Genomic DNA, 25,958 nt, shown 5'->3' on the forward strand with positions numbered 1-25,958 from the left:
TTTGCAGCGAAAACATTTACTCAGCAGCCAACGCCGGCTCTCGGCAGTGGCCCACAGGCCCACAAAGGCCCCTTTGACAGGGCTGCGAGGGGGAGGGCGGCTCTGGCCGTGCTGCTCCCCTAATGGGAGCCAGGCCTACAGGAAATCCACCTGGGCTGCAGCCGCTGCGCCTGGGGAGGAAGGGGCCCCGCCCAGGCCCACTGCCACCACCCACTGCCCGCATGACCTACCGCCGCCGCCTCCTCCTCCGTTGCCAGAGCCCTCGGCAGCCGCTAATTGAATCCAGAGCCTCGCGTGGCCGGGCCTGACTCGGCGCTGACATCAACACCCGAGCTGTGGGGCCTGCCCCCCAGGCCTGGGACTGCTTCCTTCCCGCCAGGGTGAGGTCAGGGCCTGGGGCTGTCACCCAGAGGACATGGGCATGGGGCCCTGCCCAGCTCCCTGTAGGTAAAGGTGCTGTGCGTCCATCCCCAGCCCAAGCTTCCTGTACCCATTCCAGGCCACAGCCACACTTGGCATCCCTGGCTCTGCCCCCACCCCTGCCTGCGGCCTTCCTGGAAGACACTCCTGCTTCCGGGGTTTCCAGAAGGCCTGGGCACGTCCCTAGTGCAGGGGGTGAAGGAGCATCACGAGGCCAGCAACCCAGCGCCATCTGCAAGCCGCACAGCCGGTGGCCTGGTCCCTGAGCCTGCTGACAGCTCCTCCTCCCCTCCAGGAGACTTCCTCTGGTGACCCACACCTCCCACCCCAGCAAGGCCCTCCTTCACAGCGGGGTCACGAGGCGCAGCGGCCTGCAGGCACCCCAGTCGAGGCAGGGCGCACCAGCCAGGTCAGGGCACCTAGGAGGGCTCTCTGCTGGGAGAGGCCCTCAGGCCATGCGCAGCCCTACCAGGCCTGATGCCCGCCCTGCACCCGGGCCGGGTGCACCTGGGAGCTGAGCCCGAGACACTGGTTTCATTTTATCTTTTATTTTTCTTACAAAAGGCCTTCATATCATCGTTTGTCTTACAAAAACCAAAGTCCTTGTCTCTGAGTTTAAAAAACGTTTTCCCAGAATAAATGGGAAAGGATCTCCTATAAATATGTTTTAGAAAACAAAACAACGAAAGGAAAACAAAGTGTTCCTAAAGCATCTTTCTTTCCAGTTTCTTTTGTGCCTGCGCTTCTTGGGGCTGAGGCTGGGGGCCCCAGCCCCGGCCCTCACTCTGCTCTTTCTGGGGGTTTCCTTCACTGCCCCCAGAATCTCCACGGGTAGGGGAGCCCAGCAGGGCCCAGCCTGTGTTACCAGCACGTGGCTGGACCCGCCACACCCCTGGAACGCCCAGTGCAGAGGGTGGGGCAGACTCCACCCCAGCAGATACTCGGGTTGGGGGAGCTTGGAGCTCATCTCCCGGGACACAGCCTCCCGCAGGTGAGGTGCCAAGGGGACCGACTGCGGTCACACAGCCCCACCCTCCATGTGTCCCAGTGGCAGGGACTGAGAATTTCCTTGTGGCAGCAGGAGGCGCAGGCCAAGAGCCCAGCCCTGGCTGCCCCTCACTGCCGGACTTAGATGTAGGGCTTGGCAGGCAAGGACCCCTGGGGGCTGGGCCCCATGTACCCCATGAGTGGCACTTCACACTCGGGTCCGTTGGACAGGGCCTCCCCAGTGCCCTCCGTTGCCTTGGGTCCTGGCTCCAAGGGGGCCTTCACTCCCTCCAGCTCCAGGGGCCCAGCCCCTGGCCCTACCTGCCCTTTGCCCTGAGCCGCCGCTGCCCGCCCACGCCGCACGCAGTAGGCCACCCCTACGGCGGCCAGCGCGGCCAAGAGCACAGCGGCCAGGGCGGGCGCGATGAGGAGTGGCAGGTTGCCCTCTCGGGCCTGGGTGACAGGGGAGTGGTTGGAGCGAACGGCCTGGGGGGTGCGGGCCTCCCCGCAGGCCTCCTCCCCCTCGGGCACCCGCCCAGCTCCCAGGGGCGTGACACAGATGGAGTAGGTGGCGTTGGGCCGCAGCTGAGTGACGGTGTACTCAGAGAGCGAGGCGGGCAGCCGCAGTGTCACCAGTCGCTTGTCCGGGCCCGACAGGTTGCGGTAGGTGAGCCGGAGACTCCTGAGCTGCGCAGAGCTGCCCTGCAGGTAGCGCTGCAGTCCCACGCGCAAGGAGGTGGGGCTCACGGGCTCAATGCCCAGGGGCACAGGCTGGGGGCGCCTCGGCACGGCTGGCGTGGGGCTGGGCCACGTCCCCTGCCCTGCCCGGCTCTCGCAGTACAGGCCCGTGAAGCCCTCTGCGCACAGGCACTCCAGGTGGTACTGCGGCCCCAAGCGGCAGGTGCCCCCGTTGAGGCAGGTGGATGCCGGGCAGTCCTGGGGCCAGGGTTCAGGTTCCACAGTCGGCAGGGCAGTGGACGGTAGGCTGGGGGCCTCGGTGGCTGGTTCTGTGGAACTGAGCCAGGTGGGAGCTGGGCTGGAAGGCGAGAGCGTGGGCTCCCACGCTGCAGGCCTCGTGGTGGGGGCTGTGGCTGTGGTGGTGGTGGCCGGGCAGCCAAAGTCGGCATAGTCGAGCTCCAGGAGCAGCCGGCCAGCGTTCTTTGGCGGGAAGTGGCAGCGGGTCTCCTCGGGGCTGGCCAGCGTGACACGGCTCTCCCGCACCCAGGAGCCGAACCAGCTCAAGGGGCACACGCAGTTGAAGGGGTTGCGGGCAGCTGCCAGGAGCCGCAGGCGGGGGAAGAGGCCTGAGAGGTCACTCGGCAGGGCCTGCAGGCTCAAGTTGCTCAGGTCCAGCTCCTGCAGGGCGGCCAGGCCAGCCAGGTCCTCGGCGCGCAGCTGGGCGATGCGGGTGTTGCCGGCCAGCCGCAGGCGCGTGAGGCCCCGCAGGGCTCGGATCACAGGGGGCAAGTGCTCCAGCTGGTTGTCAGACACATCCAGGTCGTGGAGGTTGCGCAGGCGGCCAAAGAGCCCCTCATCCAGCTGCCGCAGCCCCAGCCCGGCCAGCCGCAGCGCCTCCACGTTGGCAGCGTCCAGGGTCCCGGGCCCCAGGGCTGGGAGGCTGTTGTGGCTGAGGTCCAGCAGCAGCAGGCGGGGCAGGCGCAGGGGGGGCAGTGCCCGCAGCTCGTTGTCCTGCAGCTTGAGCTCCAGGAGGCGGTCCAGGGCGTCGAAGGCGCCCGGCTGGATGTGGCGGATGCGGTTCTTGCCCAGGTAGAGGCGCTCGAGGCGCCGCAGGCCGCGGAAGGTCTCGTTGGTGATCTCTCGGAGCTTGTTGGCCGTCAGGTCCAGGTTGCTGAGATTGGCAAGCGGCTGGAAGACGCCACCAGGCAGGCTGGCGATCTGGTTCTGCGATAGGTCCAGGAGCTGCAGGCCCGGCAGGCCGGCAAAGCTGCCCGCATCGAGTGTGGTGATGCCGTTCTCAAAGATGTACAGGTCGGCCGTGTCAGGTGGCACGTCCTGGGGCACTGTGGCTCCTTGGCGGGCAGTGCAGAAGACCGTCTGTGGCTGATTGCACTGGCAGCCCAGAGGGCAGCCCTGCACCCCAGGGCCCGGGGCCAGCAGCAGGAGCAGCAGCAGGGGCAGCGGTGGCAGGGGGATCCTGGAGCACATCTTCCTCCCTGGGAGCAGAGGAGGCAGACAGGAGACCATGAGTCAGGACGCTCGAGGGCAGCTTCCCGCCCCCAGTGCACAGAGCCCAGCAGCTGTGAGTCAGGCCCTCAGTGCCCCCAGCCCGGTTCCCGTCTCAGCCCTGTCGCCTGCCCTCATGTGACTTTGATGCTGTGATGGGGTGCTGCGTGCAGAGGTCAGCACAGGGCCCAGCGGCACCTGGGCGCTCAGCCACTGTGTGCTGCTTCCCCGTCCTGAACTCCAGGCCCTCTCGCCTCTGCCTGGAAGGGGAAGGAGGGAGAATCACGGGTCCTGGAGCAGCAGCCCCTCCCTGCGTCTGGGAGAGACGGGGCGGGCGGGCAGGCGGCCCGGGTGCGTAAGCAGAGAAGCTGGCTGCCCCAGGCCGCGGCCCCTGCCGCCACGCTCCACGGCCCTCCCTCCTCCTGGTAAGGGGAGACCGCAGCGGGAAGACTTCACATGGAAACTATGGGATCGGTGTTTTTCCACTTGTGGAGTCAGACCTGCCCAGGGCAGGGGCTGTGGGCCGCCAGGATGTGGCCGGCGAGAAGGTTCTTGGAGGAGGGGCAGAGGCTGGCGGGAGATGCTGGCCCCATGTCCCCATCCCAGGCCGGGGAGTGGGCAGGCAAGAGGCCCTGGTCCTCCCATCTCCCCTTTTCTGAGGCGTGATGACAACCAGAGGGGAAGGGTTCGCGGGGCTCAGGCGGGGGACACCGCCGTGGGCCCTTCCCTCCCCTCACATGGCTCAGCGTCTACTGTGGGCCAGGCGCCAGGGAAGGGGAGCAGAGCCGCCCCGCTGCAGTGACCTGGGTGAGACCACGTGGTGGCTGTGCCAGCACCGGGCCAGGATTCCAGCATGTCAGTCCCCCACTGCCATTTCGGGAGACACGGTTCTTCCTAGTCTCCGGCCACAGAGGAGGTGCAGGCACAGGGACACTACCATCACAGGACCCTGCCTCACCTCCGTTCCCAGCCACCCTGGGCCCCCGGCTCTTTGCTCTATATCACTTAGGCTCCTGGGGGAAGCAGCCCTTTGAAACCCCCAGGAGGTCCCTGATCTCAAACTGGTGCCAGCCTGTCCCGGGGAGGTGGCCCTGCCCAGGGGCCAGCACCCCTCCTCCCCCTGCCTGCTGCTCACACAAGGGCCTTTTGTGCTGCAGCTTGGCCTACCCTTCCCCCACAGTGGCTGTCCAGGTAACAGGACCCCAACCCAGCCCAGTTCTGCCCCACTGCCCCTGGCTACGGAGAGGAGCCATCCATGGCTCCCCTCCCCAGTCCCAGTGGCTCTTGGAATGGGAAGAGGAGGAGGAGGAGGTCTCAGAACTGACCAGACAAGGCTGTGGGGTCTTAGGCCAGCTCACCCAGGTTGGGCTGCACAGGCCCTGGCCACCTGCAACATCCCCCCCGCCCCCCGTAGGGAAGTGGCCTTTCTCAGGAGGCTCCGACCCTCACCGGTTAGCAGTGATGAATGCCCCTTGGAAGCCCCCCACCGGGATCCTCTCCCAGAGGCAGGATCCTGGCTGTGGGTCACCAGAGCTGCTGTCTGATGAGTGAACTGGCCCAGGCAACCCTGGCTCTTCCATATGCACACATCCCTTGTCTGATGACCTAAGGCCCTGTGTGCCACACCCCTTGCCTCCTCCCCAGGGGACCACTCCACCCTCACTGACTCAGAGGGCAGTGGGTAGGGCCAGCCTCTAGATGTGACCCCCCCACACCCCACACCCACACAGAGGGTGAGGACACCTCCCCTGAATCAGGCCTCCCAGCGGGGTCAGGTGGGAGGGGACCCTCCACGTGGCCCGCCTGGCCACCACTGCAGTAGCAGCTCCCCTGGGCCTCACAGAAGGCCTGGTTAAGAGCTACTCCAGGCCAGCAGCCCTGGGCTCAGAGGTGTCCAAGCTGTGCGGCTGCAGAGGGCGGTGTGGCTCTCAGCGCCTGTTTCTCCTACATCCCCAGGACATTTCAGGGCTGGGGCGCACGCTGTGGGGATGCTCCACTTCTGACTGGGGAGGAGGACCGGCTGTGGGCTCTGGGTTCCTGATCCACTGGACCTTTAACCAGCGGGACGCTGTGGTTCTCTCTGGCCACAAGGTGGCCATCTGGTCAGCAGGTAGGAAGCTATGAGAGGGCTGGGTCAGGTCCAGAGGGACCCGGTGTTAGGCTTAAGACACTGGCTGCAGGCAGCTCTAACTTCCTCTCACCCTTGGCGATGCAGTAGTGAGCTCCTGTGCCTGAGCCCCACCCCACCCAGCATGGGGAGACGGAGGCAGGAGCGGAGGCAGGAGCGGGGACGGGGGCGTCAGAAACCCTGAGGATTGTTTGCAAGCCACAGGCTGCAGCCCCAGAGGCACCATCATGGAGCTGTCAGTGCCCAGAGGAAACTGGTCCTGGTGGGAACCAGAAGAGGCTCAGGTGACCCGTGGACCGGTCTAGTGGAGGGAGGCAGGCCAATGGCTGCCCCCAGATTCCCAAGTCCTTTACTTAACCGTGGGCCTCAGCTGCTGACCTGCAGAGTTGGGCTTAAGTAACCCTGCCGCCTCAGCCTCCAGAGCTGAGGTTTTTGTTCTGTTTTTCAAACAGGGAAGATACCGGTCTGGGGTCTGGGCGCAGGTCTCCCTGGGGGGCACTGCTGTGCTGTGCTAACCGACCCAGCCTGCACTTTGATATTTGATCTGCTGAGCCCATAGTCCTTTTCCTACCCAGAGGCTGTGGGAGGGTCCTGGAGGCAGCCTGGCTCTGCCTAGACCCCTGGGCTCTGCTGCCAGCCAGCCGCGCCTGCCAGCACACGGTAGCTGCATAGCTCTGCCCGGCCCCAGGGTTCTCAGGTGGCTGCGTCGTGGGGCTTCTCATGGTGGCTGTGTCACAGGGTGGTTCAGTTTGTACTTGGAGCACATGCTAAGTGGTCAGTAAACATCAGCTCCTCAGGGTGTTCCCCGTAAAGCCTACCCTCTCGGACGCGAACACGCCACTGGGGGAGAGGGGCTTCCCAGATAGGAAGCCCCAGGCTCTGGGCTCGGGCCTCCACACCCAGGGTGGTTGGAAAGTGGGGGTGGGGTGTCTTGAGTCCTGGAAGGGGGTGTGTGGGGTGAGCTGTGCTTTGGCCAGCTCCCTGCAGCACATGACCTCCAGGAGGGGCTCCATGAGTAAGGAAGGCCAAGGGCACCGTCATCCCAGCTCTCGGGGGGACTGGAGTGCCCCCACCCTCCACTGCACATTGTGCAGCACACTGTGGGCACCCGTTCACACCCATGCCTGGGTCAGGCGAGGATGGGTGAGTTGGGGCGTGGAGCTGTTGTAGAAGCTGGGCATTGGGTGACCCTCAGCCAACGCATCTCACACTCCTGGGGAAGGCCACATGCCTGGCTGGGTGAGGGGACAGACTTGGCCAGACGCACAGGCCCACACACCCCTTCCTGTGCTGGATGCTTCCAAGAGGGTGCAGGGGACAGGCTCTGTGGATCTGAGCCTCTGGCTCCCAGCACTGGCCCGCCTGGGCCCTGCACTGCCGGCCGGGCCTGGCAGCAGCCCAGCCCCAGGAGTTTGCCAACCCCCGAGGCGGGCGGGACTGTGCCGGCGGCCAGGACGGCTGGCTCCAGTTTTGCTGACGTGTCCAAGGAGGCTCGGGGCTTTTGACAGGGTCCACCTCATCTCCCTTTCCCTGGGACACAGCAGCCCCCAGCCCAGCACAGCAGGGGTCAGTGGTATCTGTGCTGGGCCCTCACAGAGGTTCCTCAGGTTCCTTGGAGGCTGCCAGAGTAAGCCCCATCTCCGGGGGGAGGGGGGGTCCTAGCCCTGCTGGGGATTAAGCCAGGGGTCCCCACTGGTGTTGCCTCTCATCTGGCTCCATCTGCCACCCCAGTCACTTCACTCTACAGGGAACGTGGCAGCAAGGGGTTCAGTCAGAGACCCACTCGCTTTGCACCTCACCCAGGCTCCATCTGTGACCTTGAGGGCTTCCCAGCCCCAGCCATCCATCAGAATCACCCAGGAAGCTTTTTAAAAATCCTGATTCCCTGGGCCTCACCCAATTGAAAAGACCAAACAAGTGATTTTGGGAAAAGCTCCTCCACCCAGCCAGGGCCCAGAACACTGGGGCTACTGAGGGAACAGGCCAGAGGTCAGCGGGTCTCCCCACCCAGGGAGGGAGCAGGTGTGGACTGACTAGCAGCTGGGCCCTTCTCTGCCTCCCTCCCCCACCCAGGAAGCTGGCCTGCCCCAGGTGTGGGGTGACCTGGCAGCCACCAGACCTGTCAGTCCAGCACAGGAGACCCGTGACTAAGGCCAGTCTGAGGCTCCCGGGTGCCCTCGGGGCAGTGGGAAGTCCCATCTGTCAGGAGAGGGGTCATCTGGCAGAAGACACCTGTGGCCCCAGGGAGCTATGTGGTGGCTGCGGCCCAGCTAAAAGTGGGCCAGTCCAGGTGCCACTGTTGGCACGCGGCAGGTGTGATGCCACTGGGCTGGACCCAGACACCTGGCCTCCTCGCCACCCTGTCCCCACCCACGGCCAAGCACCCAGCTAGTAAGGCCCTAACCCTGCAATTAACCCTGAATTTGCCAGCAAAACACCTTAGTCACCAGGGGAGCTGCCAGCTCCAAGCCACCTGGGCCCAGAAGGGCTCTTGTCTCTTTTACAAAAGCTCACTGCACCCTGCAGCCCACCGCTCACTCAACTCAGGGTTTTTGGCCACTCGGGCAGAAGCAGGCCTTGCTGGGTGTGTGAGCTGATCGATGGGTCGGTGAGCCCTGGTCTGAGACACGACCCTGCCCCCCACAGCCTGCACTGCTGCCCAGCCAGGCTCAGGGCCCAGGGCCCAGGGCCAGGGCCAGCAGAGGCCCCAAAGACTGCCCCAGCCCCTCCTCAGTGTAAGCCAGCTCCCTCCTCCCTCCTTAATTAAATCTCTCAGGCAGCCTCCAGGAATGTCAGAGCCTTATTGCATTCCCCAGGAGTCCAGTGGGGGCTGTCCGCAGCCTTGGAAAAGAATTGGTCCCTTGCCTTCCCCCACCCCAAAACCCCCAAGCCCCCCAAAACCGAGGTGGCCTGAAGGAGCCTCCTGCAGCCTCCTCACACCCAGCGTAGCTGGAATGAGGAAAAGCGGGGGAGGCCGGAGGGCCTGGACGGTGAGGGAGGGAAATCAACCAGGCTGACTCTGGAATGTGGAAACCGATAAAAGGAAGGAGGCTGCGCGGCTGCCCCTCCCGGTGCAGGGCTCCCCAAGCACCCCCGCCCACCCCCAAACAGTTCTGCTGCAGTCACGTGCCCAGACACACGCCCACGCCAGACACACGCCCACTGGCCGCGCTCTGGCACAGGCGCGCACGCCTGCACACACACACACACACACACACACACACAATCTCTCTCTCTCCCCCACCCTCCCCTTCTCCGAGCACTCACGCAAATTCCACAGCCGTGAGGGGAGCTGGCTTTCTTGGCAGTGCAGAGCCTTGGGCTCCCCAGTCTAAGGAGGGGCTCCGAGGAGAGCCAAGCGGCGCTCCTGAAGGGGTCACTAACCCGGGGAGGTAGCCTTGCTGCCCTCCCCATGAGCCTGGAGCCTGGCGTTGGCCGGGGACGCCTCCGCTCAGAGCGGAGCTGTTTGGCTGGCCTAAGGGGCAGCTACCTCCTGGGCCCAGCTGGAGCCCTGCTTCCCTTGTTGGTAGGGCTGTCTCGCTCAGTAGTGGGGTGCACTTGAAAAGTCCCTCCAGGGACTTAATTCTCTTAGCCTTAACTCTCTTGTCCCAGCTCCGCCGCCCACCCCAGGGCTGCTGGTGTGGGTGTCAGGGGCAGCAGCTGGACCCATCACACCCCTCTCCTGCCCTGAGGGGCCTTCCTGGAGTGAGCTCAGATCTGGGCGGTGTGTAAGGCACCCCTCTCCCATATCCAGAGTGCGAAGAGTGGCGCCACGGGATGGTAGTCGGCCACCCCACCCCCATGTGACCCTCTGGACCCACAGGTCTCTAATCTGCAGCAGTGGGGACAGGCAGTGCCCGGGCCCCCAGGCTGGCACGTGGGTGCTGGTCCTCCCTTGCCGGGCTGGGAGAGGCAAGATAATGGCCTGGAGGGGATCCAGCGGGGCTGCTCATTTCCAGAGCCCTCTTCCTGCCTCTGACACTCTGTTTACAGAAGCTCGGGCCGATTCCCCAGGGAGAAGACAGTAAACTCTGGGGACTGCAGGCCCCTCCCCCACCCCCGGCCCCAGCTCTGCGGGGCCAGCTCCCATGGACCCTGCACGGGGGCACCAGCCTGCCCACCTCTCCATGCATGGACACCCTGGCCCAACCTTGTCAGAAGGGACCTTTGAGCTTGGTCCTGTCCACAGTTGAGGAGGCTCTTGTCCTGACGGATGGGGACCGTGGGTCACGGTGTCTTGGTGCCTTCCTCCAAGCCAGGGGAACAGCCAGACCTCCGGGGCCTCTACCCAGCAGATCCACCTCTGGGCGCCAGCAGGAGAGGCGGTCAGTGGCCCTAGCGTGGTAATTGTTAACCAGCGGGGGTGAGGCAGAGCGGCTGGCACCAATGGGCAGGCTTGTCAGTGACCACAGGGTACCCCAGCAGTCCTCGGGCCCCTGTGCTGCCAGCCCAGGGACACAAAGGACTAGGCTGGTTCCAGGCCGCTAGGTTCATAAGCCAACCCAAGCGAAGCCCCTGCTCCAGCACTGGCAGAGAGGGGTCACCCGGACGCCTGCAGCCCTGAGGGCCCCTGTTCAACCGCGCTCCCTCCAACCTGGGCGACGGCATCAGATACCTGCCGGCCTTCCTGCCCCTCCCGGGGGCTGCACGTTTGCGGCCCCCTCCTCTGTTCTGAGTGACAGGGGTCCAGAGGACTCTGGGCAGCTTGCTCTTGCCAGGACCCCCGGACAGTCTGACCCCAGGAGGGAAAAGTGACCCAAGACTGCGGCTTCGCCATCCCCTCAAAGAGGTCTGATTCATAAAACGGGTCCTGCCGGAGGGCCCAGCCGTGGGAGGAGGAAGCGAGGGAGGGGGTGTTTATTTTGTCTGCTCGCAGCCTTGCGGGCCGGTAAGCCGCGGACACGCACACCCTGGCCGGCCGTGGGGCGCCCCGGGACGGCCAGGGCAAGCGCACAGGGGCGGCGCGCGCGCCCGGGTCCGCGCAGGTGGCTGTGCAGGACTGGGGCCGGGGTCCCGCCCTAGGTGCGTGTGCGTGTACGTGTGCGCGCGGGGGGTCCGCGCGTGACTGTCGCGTTCCCGGCGTCCCCGCCCGCAGCCGCCCGGCCCCGCAGACACTCACCACGCAGCAGCGGCGGCGGGAGCCGGGCGGGGTGGCCGCGGCCTCAGTTCTTCCGGGCCAGCCGGGCCCGAGGGGTCCGGGGTCCCGAGGTAGCCGCGCTCGCGTCTCCCCGCCCCGGGCTCGGGCTCCGGAGTCATCCCGCCGGGGGCGGGTCGCGCCTTAAGAGCCGGGAGGCGGGGCCCGCCGCGAGCGGGGGCGGGGCCTCCACGCATTGGCCGGGGAGTGGGCAGGGCTTTGCCTAGGCCCCGCCCCCTCCCCGCGGACGGGGGTCATTGGGCCGGGCTGGCCTGGTCCTCACCCCGCCATCTCCTGAGCCCGGTGAGAAGAATCTGGCCTGGCCTGGTGGTCCTGGTCGCGAGTCTGGAGTCCCGGGCTCCAGTCTGCCTGCCGCTGGTTAGCTGAGTGACAGCGGGAGGGTTTCTGCGTTGGTGTGAGGAGCAAGTAGATGCTGAGCGCAATGAAGAGTCACGGCCCAGGGAGGTGCAGGCAGGTGATCACGGCGGGGCTCAGGCACCTGAATTTTTAGGGGAAACCTCTCTGCGTGTTACTGTTGGTAGCTGACCCCGATTTCAGGAACTCCTGGGCCGGCCTCTAAGCCCACCTAGGCCCACGCCTGGGTTTGGGGTCCTCGTAGCCAGGAGGCAGGAGACTGCAACGCAGTAAGGGAGGTGACTGCACAGGACCTGCAGTTCCTGGCAGCTTCAAGTTCAGATTGTGCCCAGGGGGTGGGGCCTGGGCTGCAGTTGACAGGAGCCCATCATCGGGCAGTAAGGGCATGTGCCAGGGGCTGGACTAGCCCATAAAAATCCCCTGCCTTAGACGATTCCAGGAAAATGCTCTGCTGCCCCTCCCCCCAGCACGCACGCACACACACACATACACACACACGCACACCCCTGTCTGCTCATATTTGTGGTCAGTCAAGCCTCAGAGCCTTTGGGGACCCAGCTTGGCTCCCGACTTCCGGAGAGCTCTAGATACTTGTACCCCCCCCCCCCCAGCCGGCCAGCAGCCAGGGTTTTGGCTGGGCCTGCTCCCATCTTTGGGTGCCCAGGAGGCTAGGCCGCAGCGGGGGGTGGGTGGGGGGGAGGCGCTGCATGGTCCCTGGAGAACTCTGCTGCTTCTAGAATTCAGGATGGCCTCTCTCCAGCTGTCCTGAAGGCGCTAAGGGGGGTCTGGCTGGGATGGTCACCTTCTAGGTGACCCCTCCCCAGGACAGGGGGCTCCACCCCTCCTGGATTGGAGCCTGTGCCTTGCCAGTGAGTTTCCTTCGGTCTGTGTGAGGGTTTCTAAACCTTTGAAGCCATTGCCAACCTTGAAACATTAGGTGGTTTCACATTGTGTTGAACCAGAAGTCTTGGCTAAGGCTGGGTGGGAACTGCCCTCTCTGGGTCAGGGTCCGGCTTCCAGGTCAGCCCAGGCCCCACCACTCCCTGTTGTCTTTCCCACTCACACGAGGTTCTAGACTGGTCCCGAGCAATGTGAGTTTGGTCAGTGCCGCGTGGCTGCTGGTGAGGTGAACCCGTGCCACATGTCCTCTGAAGCCATCGAAGCACCAGTTGCCTCACTTTCCCCGGGACACAGGACATCCCTGCCGGCCCGGGAGCCTTGCACCTTTGTGGCCAGTTCTCGCTGATGGAGACACCCCGTTGGCGAGAGTCTCCACCTCCGGTCCTGCACCCTGGGTTCACACCACCCCACCCACACAGAAGCTCAAGGGGCGCTTCCAGGGGACCCCTCTCCAGGTTGTCCAGCCTTGCCTGGCGCGGTTTCAAGGAGTCACCTCCTGCTCTTGTAAGCTGGTTCCCAGGAACTTCTGTGGGGGGTGCAGCAGCCTGGATGACGGGCAGATCCGAGGGGCCCAGGCTGCTCCGGACCGGGGGCAATGCCGGGGGTCTGGGCAGGAGGGAGGAGCCAGTGAGGTAGCCTTGAAGCTGCTTTCCCAGCAGGTGTGCTGCAGGCCCTCCACAGCTCACCAGCGGCAGGAGTGTTATCGGGGGGTTGGCACCCCCACCCCTCACAGGGCTGCCCCCCCCATGCACGCCATGGCAGCACCAGCGCTCACCACCGCTGGCTCCGTGCCAGGTTGGGACTCACGTGCTGCATTCTAGACCCAGATCCGGCTTGGCTGTCTTTATAAGGCCTGGGGTCAGGCCCGTGCCAGCCTCTGGCCAGCCCTTGACGCTGGGTGCCGTGACCCCGTGTCCTGACCCGTGCCATGTTGTGGAGGGCAGGGTGCTCCCACCTGGCAGAGCTGCCCAGATGGCTCTCAGGGAGGCGGTCAGGAAGACTGGCCTGACCTGTCCGAGGAGGTGGCCCTGCCCTCTATGACTTCCTGCCCTGCGCCCCCGGCTCCTGAGTCAGTGACCAGCTAGGGCTGATGGGTCAGGGTGAGAGGAGGCTGGACGGGTGAGCTGTCCACGCTGGGATGGACCCAGCTAGGCGCCAAGGCAACAGAGAGACCACAGGAGCCCCTACCCAGCCCACTGACTTATTCCTAGCCTCTGCCCTGAGCCCTATGGGATGGCCTGCTCTCACTCTGCTAACCTGGCCCCACACAGCGGTCCTCACGTGCCCTGCTCAGTGCCCATCTGTTCCCATCCCCCATGCTTGAGGTCACCACCAGCTTTCCCTTGCTCGTCCACCTGAGACCCAGCTCTCCTGGTGCACCAGGTCCCAGTCCTTCAGGCCTCTCCTGGTGCAGCCCTAAACTCTGCCCCTCAGCCTGGCTGCCCAGAGCACCAGGCTCATCGTCCCTGCTGCTCCTGGGTGGGCTTTGCGCTTCCCTGCCTCGGCACCGTGGCATAGGCTGCTCTCCACTGGACTCCGTCCCTGTGATGTGTTTGCTTTCTCCATTGCCTTAGGATCATAGGGAGCACAACCCACACAATGGGCAAGCCAAGGCCATGTCCCGCAGCCCTCCCTCACTGCATGCTTTCAGAGACCCTCTTCAGTGTTCAGTATCTGTGGGATTATATCCGCTTCTTGCACAGGCTGTTAGCTCCTTGAGGACAGGTGGGGTCTTTTGTACTCACCTCTGGTAACTGCTGCAGCCCGAGCCAAGGGCTAGGTAGACGCTGGCTGGTGAAAGGAATGAGTGAGTAAGTGCTGGTGGGGGCCTGCTTCTCTCCCTGCCTTTTGGTGCCAGCATCAGTGTGTGGGGCACTTGAGGTCAGACTGTGCCTGTGTCCCTCATCCCCCCACCGCCCCCACTGCCACCACAGCCAGGTGGAGAATGCCAGTGCGGAGCCCAGCTCACCATGCTGGGCCCGAGGTAATTAGAGGCCTGTGTTACTCACAGGTGACCAGCCCAGAACACTCCAGGAAGTGGTGGAGACACCCAGAACCCCACCCAGCTTCCCAGTCCGTTCTGCGGCTCCTGGGGGGCCAGGGGGAGAAAGACTGGTGGGCGGCAGGGGGAGCTGGGTGCCTTGTCTCCTGGGTGAAGATAGAGCCGCTGCCGCAGCCGGGCAACCTCTGACCACTGGGCCCCCAGTGGTGACAGGCTTGTGTTTGAGAATGAGTGTTGGTGTCAGGGTGGGAGCCCAGGCTCAAGGGTCCCTAGGAACAAGAAACCAAGAGCAGAAGGGGGCCCCTGTCAGAGCTCTGAGCCCTGCCATTGTCCCCCTCACAGGGCTGGGGGCTAGCAGGTGGCCTCTGCAGGGCCCGGGGTTGGGGGCTGGCCCTCCCAGCCTGCCCTCTGCCTTCCCAGCCATCACCCCTTCTGCCCTAGTTACAGAAGGGACGGGAGGAACCTGCCAGCTGAGCCTACAAGGCCAGCAGCGGGAGGAGCCCCCGTCCCTGGGCACCTCGCTCGGGCTTGGGCACAAGTCTGTGTGGAGGGGGAGGGGGGCCTCTGAGAGCACGGGGACAGTCGGTGGCCACACACATTAGTGCAGAGCCGGAGTGGCCGCCCCCTGCCGTGCAGGGCAACCCTGGCTGAGGATGCAGAGAACCTACAGTGCTCCCACCAGCCCCCTGCTCCTCCCAGGCACCACTGGGCTGAGGTCCCGGAGATGCGTGGGGCAGGAGTTGGGCCTGCACCCAGGCGCTGCAGAAGTCCTGCAGTGAGCAGGGGGCAGCTTGAGGGTCTGGGGAAGGCCCACTGGGTGTGGGCTTGTGCTCCTGGGTGGCCAGCAGAGGGACAGGAGGCAGGGCACCTGCAGGACCAGGCTGGACACAGCGGAAGGGCCTGAGTGGCTCCTGTCACCGTGGCAGCTTCCGCAGCCCCAGCCCAGGATCCCAAAGTCCACAGGCTTCCGTTTGCCCCTTATCTGCCATCCCTTCCATGGCCCTCTGTCTCCAGGTCTCTGATGCCTCTGCTGGACCCAGATTCAGGCCTGCTGGTCCTGGCAGGAAAGGTGAGCAAGAGCCCCCTCCTCACATCTGCCGCCCAGAGCCCGGTGCAGGGCTGTGCCGCCCTTGCCATCCCCTGAGAGGGGCTGGAGCAGAGCAGCCGAGAGCGCAGGCTGCTGCCCCAGTCCACTGGGAGGCACGGCTTCCCGCAGGGCCTCGGGGCCTTCACCCAGATGGCCCAGCTGCCTGTAGCTCCCCTGGAACGCCGGCCTGAGCGGAGGGAGAACTGCATTGCGTAGACCCCTGGCGCTCGCTGTGTCTGATGAGCGGCAATGAGCGAAGGGTGCCAGGGCTCAGCTCAGTGCCCAGCAGGTGTGAGCACTGTGGCTGCCTTGCTCCTGTCCCGGGGTCCTGGGGCGGAGCAGGGGCCACTGGTGCTGGACCCGAGCCCCGGGCGCGGTCAGTGAGCAGCGCTGCGGCTGGCCTCATTGCAGGGCGAGAGTCAGCTGTACTGCTACGAGACAGCCCCTCGGCAGCCGGCCCTGAGCCCAGGTGAGCCCTGCCCTCCTGGCCCCTTGCTCTCCTCCACCCCTGCCCCCGCCCCCGCCTGCCACTGACTGCCCTCCATGGGGTCCTGACAGTGAACCAGTGCATCCTGGAGAATGTTCTGCAGGGGGCCGCCCTCGTGCCCCGGCGGGCGCTGGCCGTCATGAGCTGCGAGGTGCTGCGTGTCCTGCAGCTGAGCGACACTGCCATTGTCCCCGTCAGCTACCATGTGCCCCGCAAGGTGAGGGGGCCCGGCTGGGAGGCTGGGGTGCCTGGGGGACCTGGGCCTCACCGGCTGCCTGCTTGTCTGCCGCCAGACCGTGGAGTTTCATGAGGACCTGTTCCCGGACACTGCTGGCTGTGTGCCCGCCTCCGACTCCCATGCCTGGTGGACTGGGAGCAACCAGCAGGTAGGGCCGAGGCCTGGCTCCCTGCTCCCTCAGCCCAGCTGTGTCCAAGTCACCTGGGCCTGTCTGTGTGCCCCGTGTTTACCCAGTCGACCCCTCCAGGGGACCCCTTCTGACCCGGAGGCCCAGGCCTCCCGCCACCTCAACTGGCAGCCTCCCCACAGGTACAGAAAGTCAGCCTCGACCCAGCCCGCCGGCCCCACCCCAGCTTCACTTCCTGCCTGGTGCCTGCTTTGGAGCCCCACCTTGGCACGGCCCAGCCTGTAGAGACCCCTGTGGACGATGCTGACCCCAGCGTAAGTAGCAGGCTGATGCCCAGAGTCCTGTGGGCCGGCAGGTTGTCCCAGTTGTCAGGTGTTAACAGAAGCCAGGAACTGTGGGAGCCATACGTTTAGAGCTTAGCCGTGTTTTCTAAATGGAGCAAACACTTAAAAAGCGAGAGTTTTCACATGGAAACTCCCTTCCTGGCTCCTCTTAGAATGCTGGCAGATCTTACTCCCTGGGCACCTCCTCCCCAGGGCTGAGAGTGGCGGCTGCCATCTGCTGTCGCTGCAGCCGGAGCTCTGCCTGCTTCCCTCCTCTGCGTTGTCCCAAGTCCCCGGCCCCCCCGCCCCATCCACACGCACAGCAGAGGTGTGTGGCCAGCCTGGAGGCCCCCCTCTTTCTGGCCGGTGCCCCGGGGGGCCCGTTTCCTGACCAGCACGCTTCTCCCCAGGAGGGCTTCTCGTCCCCTCCCAGCTCACTGACCTCGCCCTCCACGCTCTCCAGCACCACCAGCGGCATTGGGACCAGCCCGAGCCAGAGGTCGCTGCAGAGCCTGCTGGGTAAGAGTCACCCCTTGCCCTGGGAGCCTGCAGCTGTCCTGCTCTGTACCCCGGGCCCCACCTTTCCCCAGCACTGAGGGACACCCCTCACTTACCCAGACGTGGGGCTGCTGGCTGGATTGGGACTGTTGAGTCTCGTGTGGCCTGGACCCCACAAGAGATCTCACTGTTTGCGGGGACCCCACATGGAATCCTGGAGCTCTGGGGGAAGAGTTAGTCCTGAGCTCGCTGTGTTGGGGGGAGCAGACAGCTAGGACTTGGAGCGCAGGGTGGCAGGCCCAGCACCCCCACGCGTGGCTCTGTGTCCCTGTTGCCCGCCAGGCCCCAGTTCCAAGTTCCGCCATGCCCAGGGCACCGTGCTGCACCGAGACAGCCACATCACCAACCTCAAGGGGCTCAACCTCACCACGCCCGGTGAGAGCGATGGCTTCTGTGCCAACCGGCTGCGTGTGGCCGTGCCCCTGCTCAGCAGCGGGGGCCAGGTGGCTGTGCTGGAGGTAAGTGGCCCCATCCCCGCAGGGCCTCCCTTCGGGTCCCTGTAGGCATCACGGGACCCCCAGCAAATCCGGCCCAGGCACCTGCCCAGCGTGCCCCGTGATCAGCCCAGCCGCCCCACATACCACTCCTCTGCCCGTTTTCCAGGTATGGGCAGTGAGTCATGGAGCGGTTGAGTGACCTGCTGGGGTCACACAGCTGTATAAGTGGCCTTGGAGCCCAGGCCTCCTGAGCGTTCCCCACCACTCCACGCTGTCCACCCCTTCACTTTCGGGGGCTCCCCGATTGGCACCTGGGGTTCAGAACACAAGAGCTCGGGCCTCCTAGTGTAGGAACATCCGCTGTGGAGGGTGGGGGCCCAGGCACACTGCTGCCCTGCGGCCCCGGGGGACAGGCCCTCCTGCTTGGTACTGACGGCTACCGGGCGGGGGTGCTTCCCACAGCTGCGGAAGCCTGGCCGGCTGCCCGACACAGCGCTACCCACGCTGCAGAACGGGGCGGCTGTAACCGATCTGGCCTGGGACCCGTTTGACCCTCACCGCCTGGCCGTGGGTAAGAAGGCTGGGTGCCTGGGCTTGAGGGTGGGTCCCAGGTCCTGAACAGGGGCCAGGGGCCCAGGGGCCTTGGGTCAGCAGTGATGAGCGGCCGCTCTCCACAGCTGCCGAGGACGCCAGGATCCGACTGTGGCGGGTGCCCCCGGAGGGCCTGGAAGAGGTGCTTACCACACCCGAGGCTGTGCTCACAGGTTAGATAGACCGCGCATGCGGGCGGGTACAGTGGTTCCTAAGGGGCTTGCTCTCAGCCCCTGCCTCTCCCCCAGGGCACACGGAGAAGATCTACTCCCTGCGCTTCCACCCGCGGGCAGCTGGCGTGCTGGCCTCCTCCTCTTACGACCTCACTGTTCGCATCTGGGACCTTCAGGCCGGAGCTGAGCGGCTGCGGCTGCGGGGCCACCAGGACCAGGTAGGACAGCCCTGAGGGCAGATGCCCAGCCACGAGGCCGAAGGCCGCCCTTCACGTCCCACCTCGTCCCCAGATCTTTGGCATGGCCTGGAGTCCTGATGGACAGCAGCTGGCCACCGTCTGCAAGGATGGGCGTGTGCGCGTCTACGAGCCCCGGAATGGGCCTGAGCCCCTGCAGGTAGGCAGGTGTGGCCCGAGGGGTGGCCAGAGGCCTAGCTCCGGGACCCCAGCTGGGCCTCACGTGCTGTGTCTCGGCAGGAAGGCCCAGGGCCTGAGGGGGGCCGTGGAGCCCGCGTTGTCTGGGTGTGTGATGGGCGCTGTCTGCTGGTGTCTGGCTTTGACAGGTAAGGACCCCCAAACCAGCAATGCAGGCTTCGGCACATTCCCAGAGGGAAACTCCAGCAAACCTACAGAACCTGGCCCTGTCCCTCACTTACTGGACGGGTGGGTGGGTGGGTGGGTGGATGAGCAGATGGATGGGGGAAGATGTGTAGGTGGTGGGCTGATGCCCACGGGCAGGTGGGTAGATAGGTGGGCTGGGGATGGAGAGGGAGAAGGAACGGGGGGCCCAGAGCGGGGAGAGTGGGTCCTGCTGTCTTGCCTGATGGGGAGCCACAGAGGCACAGGAAACAGAGCCTGGCTAGAGACGAGCACCTGGTGCATTGTGGGGGCGATCAGGGAGGACCTCCCAAGGGAGGTGTCACCCAAGTCAGGTCACACAGGGAGGCCTGAAAGTGGAGGTTCACGTCTGGGTGGAAAGGCCTGAAGCTGACCAGCCGAGGCGGAGCTGAGGGCGAGAAGCAGAGTGCAAGGAGCCCACGGGGGCGCTGGGACAGGTGTGGAGGCGGGCCTGCACTGAGCAGGGCCGAGGCAGCGGCGGCAGGTTAGAACCAGGCCACCTCCGGGTGCAGACTCGGCCTCTCCCGAGCCTGAGCAAGATTAGGGTTCCTGGGAGCCTTTGCCCTGGCGCAGGCCTCCCTAGCCCTAAGGACCTGCTTCTGCCCCCGCCCCACCCCACCCCACCCCGCCCCCAATTCCACAGCCGCAGCGAGCGCCAGCTGCTCCTGTATGCGGCTGGGGCCCTGGCGGGCGGCCCCTCAGCAGTGCTGGGCCTCGACGTGGCTCCCTCAACGCTGCTGCCCAGCTATGACCCGGACACCGGCCTGGTGCTCCTCACGGGCAAGGTGGGCTGGGCGGGTGGGGGCAGTGGCAGGGGAGAGGAGGTGGGGGGAAGGCCTCTGGCCACTTCACTGTCGCCTCCCTAAACCCCAGGGTGACACCCGCGTGTTCCTGTATGAGCTGCTCCCTGAGGCCCCTTTCTTCTTGGAATGTAATAGCTTCACGTCGCCTGACCCCCACAAGGTGAGGCCACCCTGCTCCTGCGCCTCCCACCGCCAGCCAGGACCACAGGGCTTCCTCGCCCCCTTGTGGCTACGTGAAGAAGTGCAAGAGCCTGTGGGATGGGCTGCAGCAGCCAGTTGTGAAATGAATTCAGGAATTTTAAAATAGTTTTTGTTGTTGTTCTTATCCCATCTTTATTCTGTTTTAAAAATATATATTTATTTATTTGAAGTGCAAAGTTATAGAGGAAGAGAGAAATCTTCCATCCACTGATTCACTCCCAAAATGGCCATAATGGCCAGGACAGGGCCAGGCTGAAGCCAGGAGCCAGGAGCTTCTTCTCGGTCTCCCATGTGGGTGCAGGGGTCCGAGGACTTGGGCCGTCCTCTGCTGCCTTCCCATGTGCATTAGGGAGCTGGATTGGAAGTGGAGCAGCCAGGACTCAAACTGGTGCCCAAATGGGATGCTGGCATTGCAGGCAGCGCTTAACTCACTATGCCACAGTGCCAGCCTGTAGTTCATTATCTCTTTATTTTTTTAAATGTTTATTTATTTGTTTACATCTTGAAAATCAGAGCGACAGAGAGAAAGAGATGAGAGAGATCCATCTTTCATCTGCCGGCTTCCCAAATGCCCACGGCAGCCAAGGCTGGGCCAGGTCAAAGCCAGGAACCTGGCATTCCATCTGGGTGTCCCATGTGGGAGGCAGGGGCCCATGTACTTGACCCATCATCTAATGCCCCGAAGGATCCCTTAGCAGAAAACTGGATCCGGGCAGAAGAGCTGGGACCCAAACCAAGGCACTCCAATATGGGATGGCGGCTGCAGATGTCCCAAGTGGTGGCTCAGCCCAGGGCTCCAAATTACCCACTCCTAGTTAGGGATTTGGAGAACTGGGTGTTGTACTCAGCCATTATTAAAAATTAGACTATATATTAGGCCGGCGCCTCGGCTCAATAGGCTAATCCTCCACCTACGGCGCCGGCACACCGGGTTCTAGTCCCGGTCGGGGCGCCGGATTCTGTCCCGGTTGCGCCTCTTCCAGGCCAGCCCTCTGCTGTGGCCCGGGAGTGCAGTGGAGGATGGCCCAAGTCCCTGGGCCCTGCACCCCATGGGAGACCAGGAGAAGCACCTGGCTCCTGGCTTCGGATCGAGCGATGCGCTGGCTGCAGCGCGCCGGCCACAGTGGCCATTGGAGGGTGAACCAACGGCAAAGGAAGACCTTTCTCTCTGTCTCTCTCTCACTGTCCACTCTGCCTGTCAAAAAAAAAAAAAAAAATGAGACTATATGATGTTACATTATGTGAACCTATAAAAACCCAGGTAATAATTGTAGCTCCACCCCCACCCCACAGGTTCTGCATCCACAGATCAAAAGTGTTTTTTAACTACTTCTGTACAGAACACGTGCAGACCTTCTTCTAATTACTTCCTGGGCAGTACAGGGTGACAGCTGTTCACACAGTGTACAGTGTGCTGGGTGCTGTCCGTGACCTGCGGAGGACTGAGTATTCAGTAATGTGAGTCCTCCAGAGGACTGAGTGTTAAGTGCTGTGGGTAGAGGACTGAGGGTCAGTACTGTGGGTCATCTAGAAAAGACTGAGGGTTAAGTACTAAGAGCACTCTGAAGAGGTGAGTGATCTAGAGAGGACGGGAAGAGCACAGGAGGGGTGCGAGGTCCCGTGCAGACACTTGGCTGTTCTGTGTAAGGGCTTTGCGCACCTGTAGGCTTTAGCATCGTCAGTGGGTCCTGGAACCCACCCACGAGGGATGTCTATGCTCAGTTTACCGCTTCCTAATTCTTATTTTTTGAAGTAATGAATTTATTTGAGAGACAGCCACAGAGCGAGAGCACCCTTCTGCTGGCCCATGCCCCAAAGGCATGCAGGGGCCAGGGCTGGGCCAGCCCAAAGCTAGGAACTGAGGGTTCCTCCCCGGTCCCCCATGTGGGAGGACTCAGCTCCCCGAGTCCAGGAAGCTGGAGTCAGAAGCAGAGTTGAGACTGGAACCCAGGCGCTCGGATCTGGGACGCGGCGTCCTAATCGGCGGCTTAACCTGGAGACCAGCCACCTGCTCCAATTTTGTTATAATTTGAGAGACAAAGCTTCCATCCACTGGTTCGCTCCCAGAATGCCTACAACAGCTAGGGCTTAGCTGAAGCTGAAGTCAGGAGCTGGGAACCCAGGCCAGGTCTCCCACGTAGGTGGGAGAAACCCAGTTACTGGGAGCCTTTGCCTCCCAGGTCTGCACCGGCAAAAAGCTGGAGTCAGGCGCCGGAGGCGGGTGTCAAACCCAGGCACAGCGGGTAACCTCCCTGCTGGGCCGGACGCCCACCCCCACTTCTGAACGATTTCGCCCAGTTTTTTGTTGCTTGTGCTGTTGAGTTGTGTGCACTGGCTCTGTTCCACGGACTTGGATGCCACACGTGTCCTGGGAGCTGTGCTGCCGTAGGTCCCTTCTCGGCTCTGCACCGCCCACCCTTACCCCCACCCCCCAGCTGAGTGGGTGGCTCCAACCGCTGTGGTGGGAATTTGACTCTGGAAATCAAATGCTACCGATCAAGAGCCAGTGGTTCCACACTGCAGCTCAGCCCTGACCTGGGTCAGCATGGCCCTGGGGTCCCTTGTGGTCCTCAGCTCTGGGCTCCACCCCTACTTCCTCACTCCCCTCAGGGCTTCGTCCTCTTGCCCAAGACGGAGTGTGACGTGCGGGAAGTGGAGTTTGCTCGATGCCTGCGGCTGCGCCAGACCTCCCTGGAGCCCGTGGCTTTCCGGCTGCCTCGAGTCAGGGTGAGGTGGAGGCCCAAGGCCCCTTCCCAGCGTCTGTCGGGGGCTTTTGGTCTTCTCTGGCCCTTGTCCTGCAGGCACTCGTGGGAAAGCACAGACTCCGGGCTGGGGGCAGGATTGCCAGCTCTGCCCTGCCCCCTCCCGCCGGATGTGCCCTGGGCCTCTGGTCAGTGTCTCAGGCAGCCCTCCCTCCCTCTGCAGAAAGAGTTCTTCCAGGATGACGTGTTCCCAGCCACGGCTGTGACCTGGGAGCCCGTGCTCAGTGCCCAGGCCTGGCTGGGAGGCGCTGATGGGCAGCCCCGGATGCTCAGCCTGCAGCCCCCCGGCATGACCCCAGGTGGAATGAGGGACTGGGTCGGGGGAGGAAGCGGGGGGCTTGGGGGTAGGAGAAAGGGGCTGAAGGCCCAAGTCCAGTTGTCCATGCCTGCTGGCACAGAGGCCTCTGGCATTCCCAAGGATGGGGTGGCCGTGTCTCCATCGCACCCACACATTGTGGCGCACACACAGGCACACCCTGGTGCCCAGAGGGTCCGGTCACTGTTAGAGCCACCTCTTGGGTCTCTGCCACAGAATCGCCTGGGGCGGGCACCAAGCAGTCCACCCAGGGGACTGACTGAGGCCTGTCCCTGTTCTGCCCAAGTGAGCCAAGCCCCCCGCGAGGCCCCTGCCCGGCGGGGCCCATCCTCTGCACAGTACCTGGAGGAGAAGTCGGACCAGCAGAAGAAGGAAGAGGTAGGCAGCGGAGAGGGCTGGGTCCCTGCTGCGCCTGACTGTCCACTTCTCCAGCCCTGACCCAGGCTGGGAATGGAGCCAGGCGTCACACCGCCTCCATGCCAGAGCTCAGTAGGGAGACCCAGAACCCCACTGCTGGTCTGCTGACCTGCTGTTGCCTCTCCCCCTCCCCGTCCCCCCTGCCTGCCCCCGCACCCAGGACCACAGGAAGCTGGCAGGGTGGGGCGCAGTGAGAGGCCTCCCCTGGCCAGGCCGCCCAACCCGAGCAAAGCCAAAGGTTGGGGACCCAGGTGCGTGTGGGGTCCTGGTGTGCATCCGAGCGTCCGAGGCACTGACTGGAGATGCCGGCCCCTGTGTCTGGAGCCACGTGCTACAGCCTCCAGCTCTGGCCCTGCCTCTGTGTCTCCACACCTTTTTCAGTGAAAACCCATGACCTTTGTGCTTTTTCTCTGTTTTTATTCTTATTTCTTTTAAGATTTATTTTATTTTTTGAAAGGGAGAGTTACAGAGAGAGAGAGGGAGAAATGGAGAGAGAGATCTATCCACTGGTTCACTCTCCAAATGGCACAACAGCTGGGCTGGGCCAGGCTGAAGCCAGGAGCCAGGGGCCAGGAGCTTCTTCTGGGCCTTCCATGTGGGTGCAGGGGCCCAAGGACTTGGACCATCTTCTGCTGCTTTCCCAGGCCATAGCAGAGAGCTGGATTGGAGTAGAACGTCTGGGACTTGAACCAGCACCCGTGTAGGATGCCCGCATTGCAGGCAGCTGTTAACCCATTACACCACGATGCTGGCCCCCCTACAAGCTTTGCTGGGACCCTCATTGAAATGGCTCCTCACAGCATGGCCGGGGCTGTAGCCATGGGGCCTGATGCTCTGGGCCCCCCCCATCCCTCGGTCTGACCCTCCTCCTTCCCCCCAGCTGCTGAGCGCCATGGTGGCCAAGCTGGGGAACCGGGAGGACCCGCTGCCACAGGACTCCTTCGAAGGCGTGGACGAGGACGAGTGGGTGAGTGGCCAGTGCGCCCGGCTCCCCCCACCCCCACGCAGAGTGCGCCGCCTCCCTGCCACGGCACCCTTACCTCCCTCCCACTGCCTGGTCTGTGCCCCCAGGACTAGCTGACCCACCATCAGCTCCGGCCTCACCTGCTGCTGCCGTGTCCCAGAACCACACCCCACATCTCACTCAAACTGGAAGACGCCTCCCTGGCCTGGCATGCCGCAGCCCAGAAGCCCCTGGCCCCTGGGCCTCCTGCACCCCTGTGGACTGTCTTGCACCTCTGCTTTCTCTGGGCCTGGCTGCCTCACTTCAGCTGCCTGCTAGCATGTGGAGCCAAGGGTGCAGGGTGGGGGGTCCACAGCACGGTCCTGGGCAGGCCCTGGGCTCCTCATCTCCCCCGCCCTCCTACTGGTCTGGGCTGATCCCAGCCTGGGCAGGCCTCGGCCGGCACCTCGGGCTACCACCTGCCATCCCATCTTGCCCGCTGCCCCAGTTCATCAAGGACCTTGGGGGCTGGCCCCCCACCATGCCTTTTGGAGCAGCACCAGCCTCAGGGGCCGGGGACCAGTTGTCCTTTTCCCCAGGCTCATCAGGAGAGAAACATCTCAGAGGCACTGGTCCAGCCAGAGGGTAGGAGCCCCACAGGGACTGGCCACGGGTGCCCTGGATGTTCTCAGCAATTAAACCTGTCGCTGCCCGTGCTGTGCTGTGCTGGTCTCTGGGCTGGCTGAGAGGGGAGGGGCACAGTCGTAGGAATGAGCGGCTGCCCGTGTCCGGCTCGGCCCCATGCTGCTGGGAGTTTGCATACTTGACACACAGGTTTCCGGCAGCGCCTGGATGCTAGGACGTGTAGCGGACAAGAGAGACAAGTATTTCAGAGAGCTTCCGCTCACAGCCGTCTGTTCAGGGACCCAGGCTGTGTGCGAGAGCAGCCGTCCAGATGCCGCGAAAGGAAGTGGCTCCGTGCGGGGGCATCGTGTTCAGGGACGGAGGAGGTGACCCTGAAGCTGAAAGCTGCGCCCCGAAGGCCAGTGGAGAGCCGGCCGCAGAGCCTGCGGGGGGGGGGGGGGGGATCAAAGGCACCAGGCTGGGGGTGGGGGTGGGGGTGGGGCTGGCAGTGGTCCAGGGCACAGTCCATCAACAAACATGGGAGTGTCTGCCTCGCCGCAGACAACCTTCCAAGCCTCTGACATCCAGGAGTGGAGGAAGAGGTAAGAGTCCTGCCTTCTGGGAGGTGCTCAGAACGGGCAGGTGTGGAATGGTGGACAGGGGCAGGGCCAGGGGCAGGGGCCATGGGAATGGGGAGTGTCTGGCACCGAGAGATCAGAGTTTTCTGGAACTAGATGGTGCCGGTGGCTGCAGAGCTCTGAAAATACTAAAAAGCACTCGACTGGGCCGGCGCCGCTGCTCACTAGGCTAATCCTCCACCTAGCGGCGCCGGCACACCAGGTTCTAGTCCCGGTTGGGGCGCCGGATTCTGTCCCGGTTGCCCCTCTTCCAGGCCAGCCCTCTGCTGTGGCCAGGGAGTGCAGTGGAGGATGGCCCAGGTGCTTGGGCCCTGCACCCCATGGGAGACCAGGAGAAGCTCCTGGCTCCTGCAATCGGATCAGCGCGGTGCGCCGGCCGCGGCGGCCATTGGAGGGTGAACCAACGGCAAAGGAAGACCTTTCTCTCTGTCTCTCTCTCTCACTGTCCACTCTGCCTGTCAAAAAATAAATAAATAAATAAAAAAT

At 64.0% G+C, this 25,958-nt stretch overlaps 2 protein-coding genes across 3 annotated transcripts in view; one reads left to right on the top strand and one right to left on the bottom strand.

Moving 5' to 3' along the window:
* The window catches only part of CORO7 (coronin 7), a 50,789-nt gene extending 25,862 nt beyond the window's left edge, over window positions 1–24,927 (top strand). The window contains exons 10-28 of the mRNA XM_008249600.4: window positions 15,145–15,199; window positions 15,629–15,686; window positions 15,776–15,921; window positions 15,998–16,090; window positions 16,252–16,383; window positions 16,803–16,911; window positions 17,233–17,408; window positions 17,850–17,958; window positions 18,065–18,151; window positions 18,227–18,369; window positions 18,443–18,547; window positions 18,628–18,713; window positions 19,412–19,553; window positions 19,642–19,731; window positions 22,383–22,499; window positions 22,698–22,833; window positions 23,137–23,228; window positions 24,148–24,234; window positions 24,339–24,927. Of these exons, the coding sequence (XP_008247822.4) occupies window positions 15,145–15,199; window positions 15,629–15,686; window positions 15,776–15,921; window positions 15,998–16,090; window positions 16,252–16,383; window positions 16,803–16,911; window positions 17,233–17,408; window positions 17,850–17,958; window positions 18,065–18,151; window positions 18,227–18,369; window positions 18,443–18,547; window positions 18,628–18,713; window positions 19,412–19,553; window positions 19,642–19,731; window positions 22,383–22,499; window positions 22,698–22,833; window positions 23,137–23,228; window positions 24,148–24,234; window positions 24,339–24,344 (1,969 nt within the window). The 3' untranslated portion in view covers window positions 24,345–24,927. The remainder of the gene's footprint in view (window positions 1–15,144; window positions 15,200–15,628; window positions 15,687–15,775; window positions 15,922–15,997; window positions 16,091–16,251; window positions 16,384–16,802; window positions 16,912–17,232; window positions 17,409–17,849; window positions 17,959–18,064; window positions 18,152–18,226; window positions 18,370–18,442; window positions 18,548–18,627; window positions 18,714–19,411; window positions 19,554–19,641; window positions 19,732–22,382; window positions 22,500–22,697; window positions 22,834–23,136; window positions 23,229–24,147; window positions 24,235–24,338) is intronic.
* On the bottom strand, window positions 953–10,993 carry VASN (vasorin). 2 transcript variants are annotated; one of them, XM_051836287.2, is made up of 3 exons: window positions 10,839–10,987; window positions 9,870–10,054; window positions 953–3,581 (listed from the first exon to the last, which is right to left on the bottom strand). In XM_051836287.2, exon 3 carries the CDS (start codon window positions 3,571–3,573, stop codon window positions 1,549–1,551), a length of 2,025 nt encoding a protein of 674 aa, XP_051692247.1. In that variant the 5' UTR covers window positions 3,574–3,581; window positions 9,870–10,054; window positions 10,839–10,987; the 3' UTR covers window positions 953–1,548. The 2 variants fall into 2 exon arrangements, with proteins under 2 accessions (XP_051692247.1, XP_051692246.1); XM_051836286.2 differs by lacking the exon at window positions 9,870–10,054 and having other exon boundaries at window positions 10,839–10,993.
* Window positions 24,928–25,958: the final 1,031 nt, after the last annotated feature.

This window comes from Oryctolagus cuniculus, chromosome 19, assembly GCF_964237555.1.
Source record: "Oryctolagus cuniculus chromosome 19, mOryCun1.1, whole genome shotgun sequence".
NCBI lineage: Eukaryota > Metazoa > Chordata > Mammalia > Lagomorpha > Leporidae > Oryctolagus > Oryctolagus cuniculus.

Excerpts from the sequence above, each read along its gene's own strand:
- VASN (XM_051836286.2), bottom strand. The coding sequence starts at position 3,573 with ATGTGCTCCAGGATCCCCCTGCCACCGCTGCCCCTGCTGCTGCTCCTG.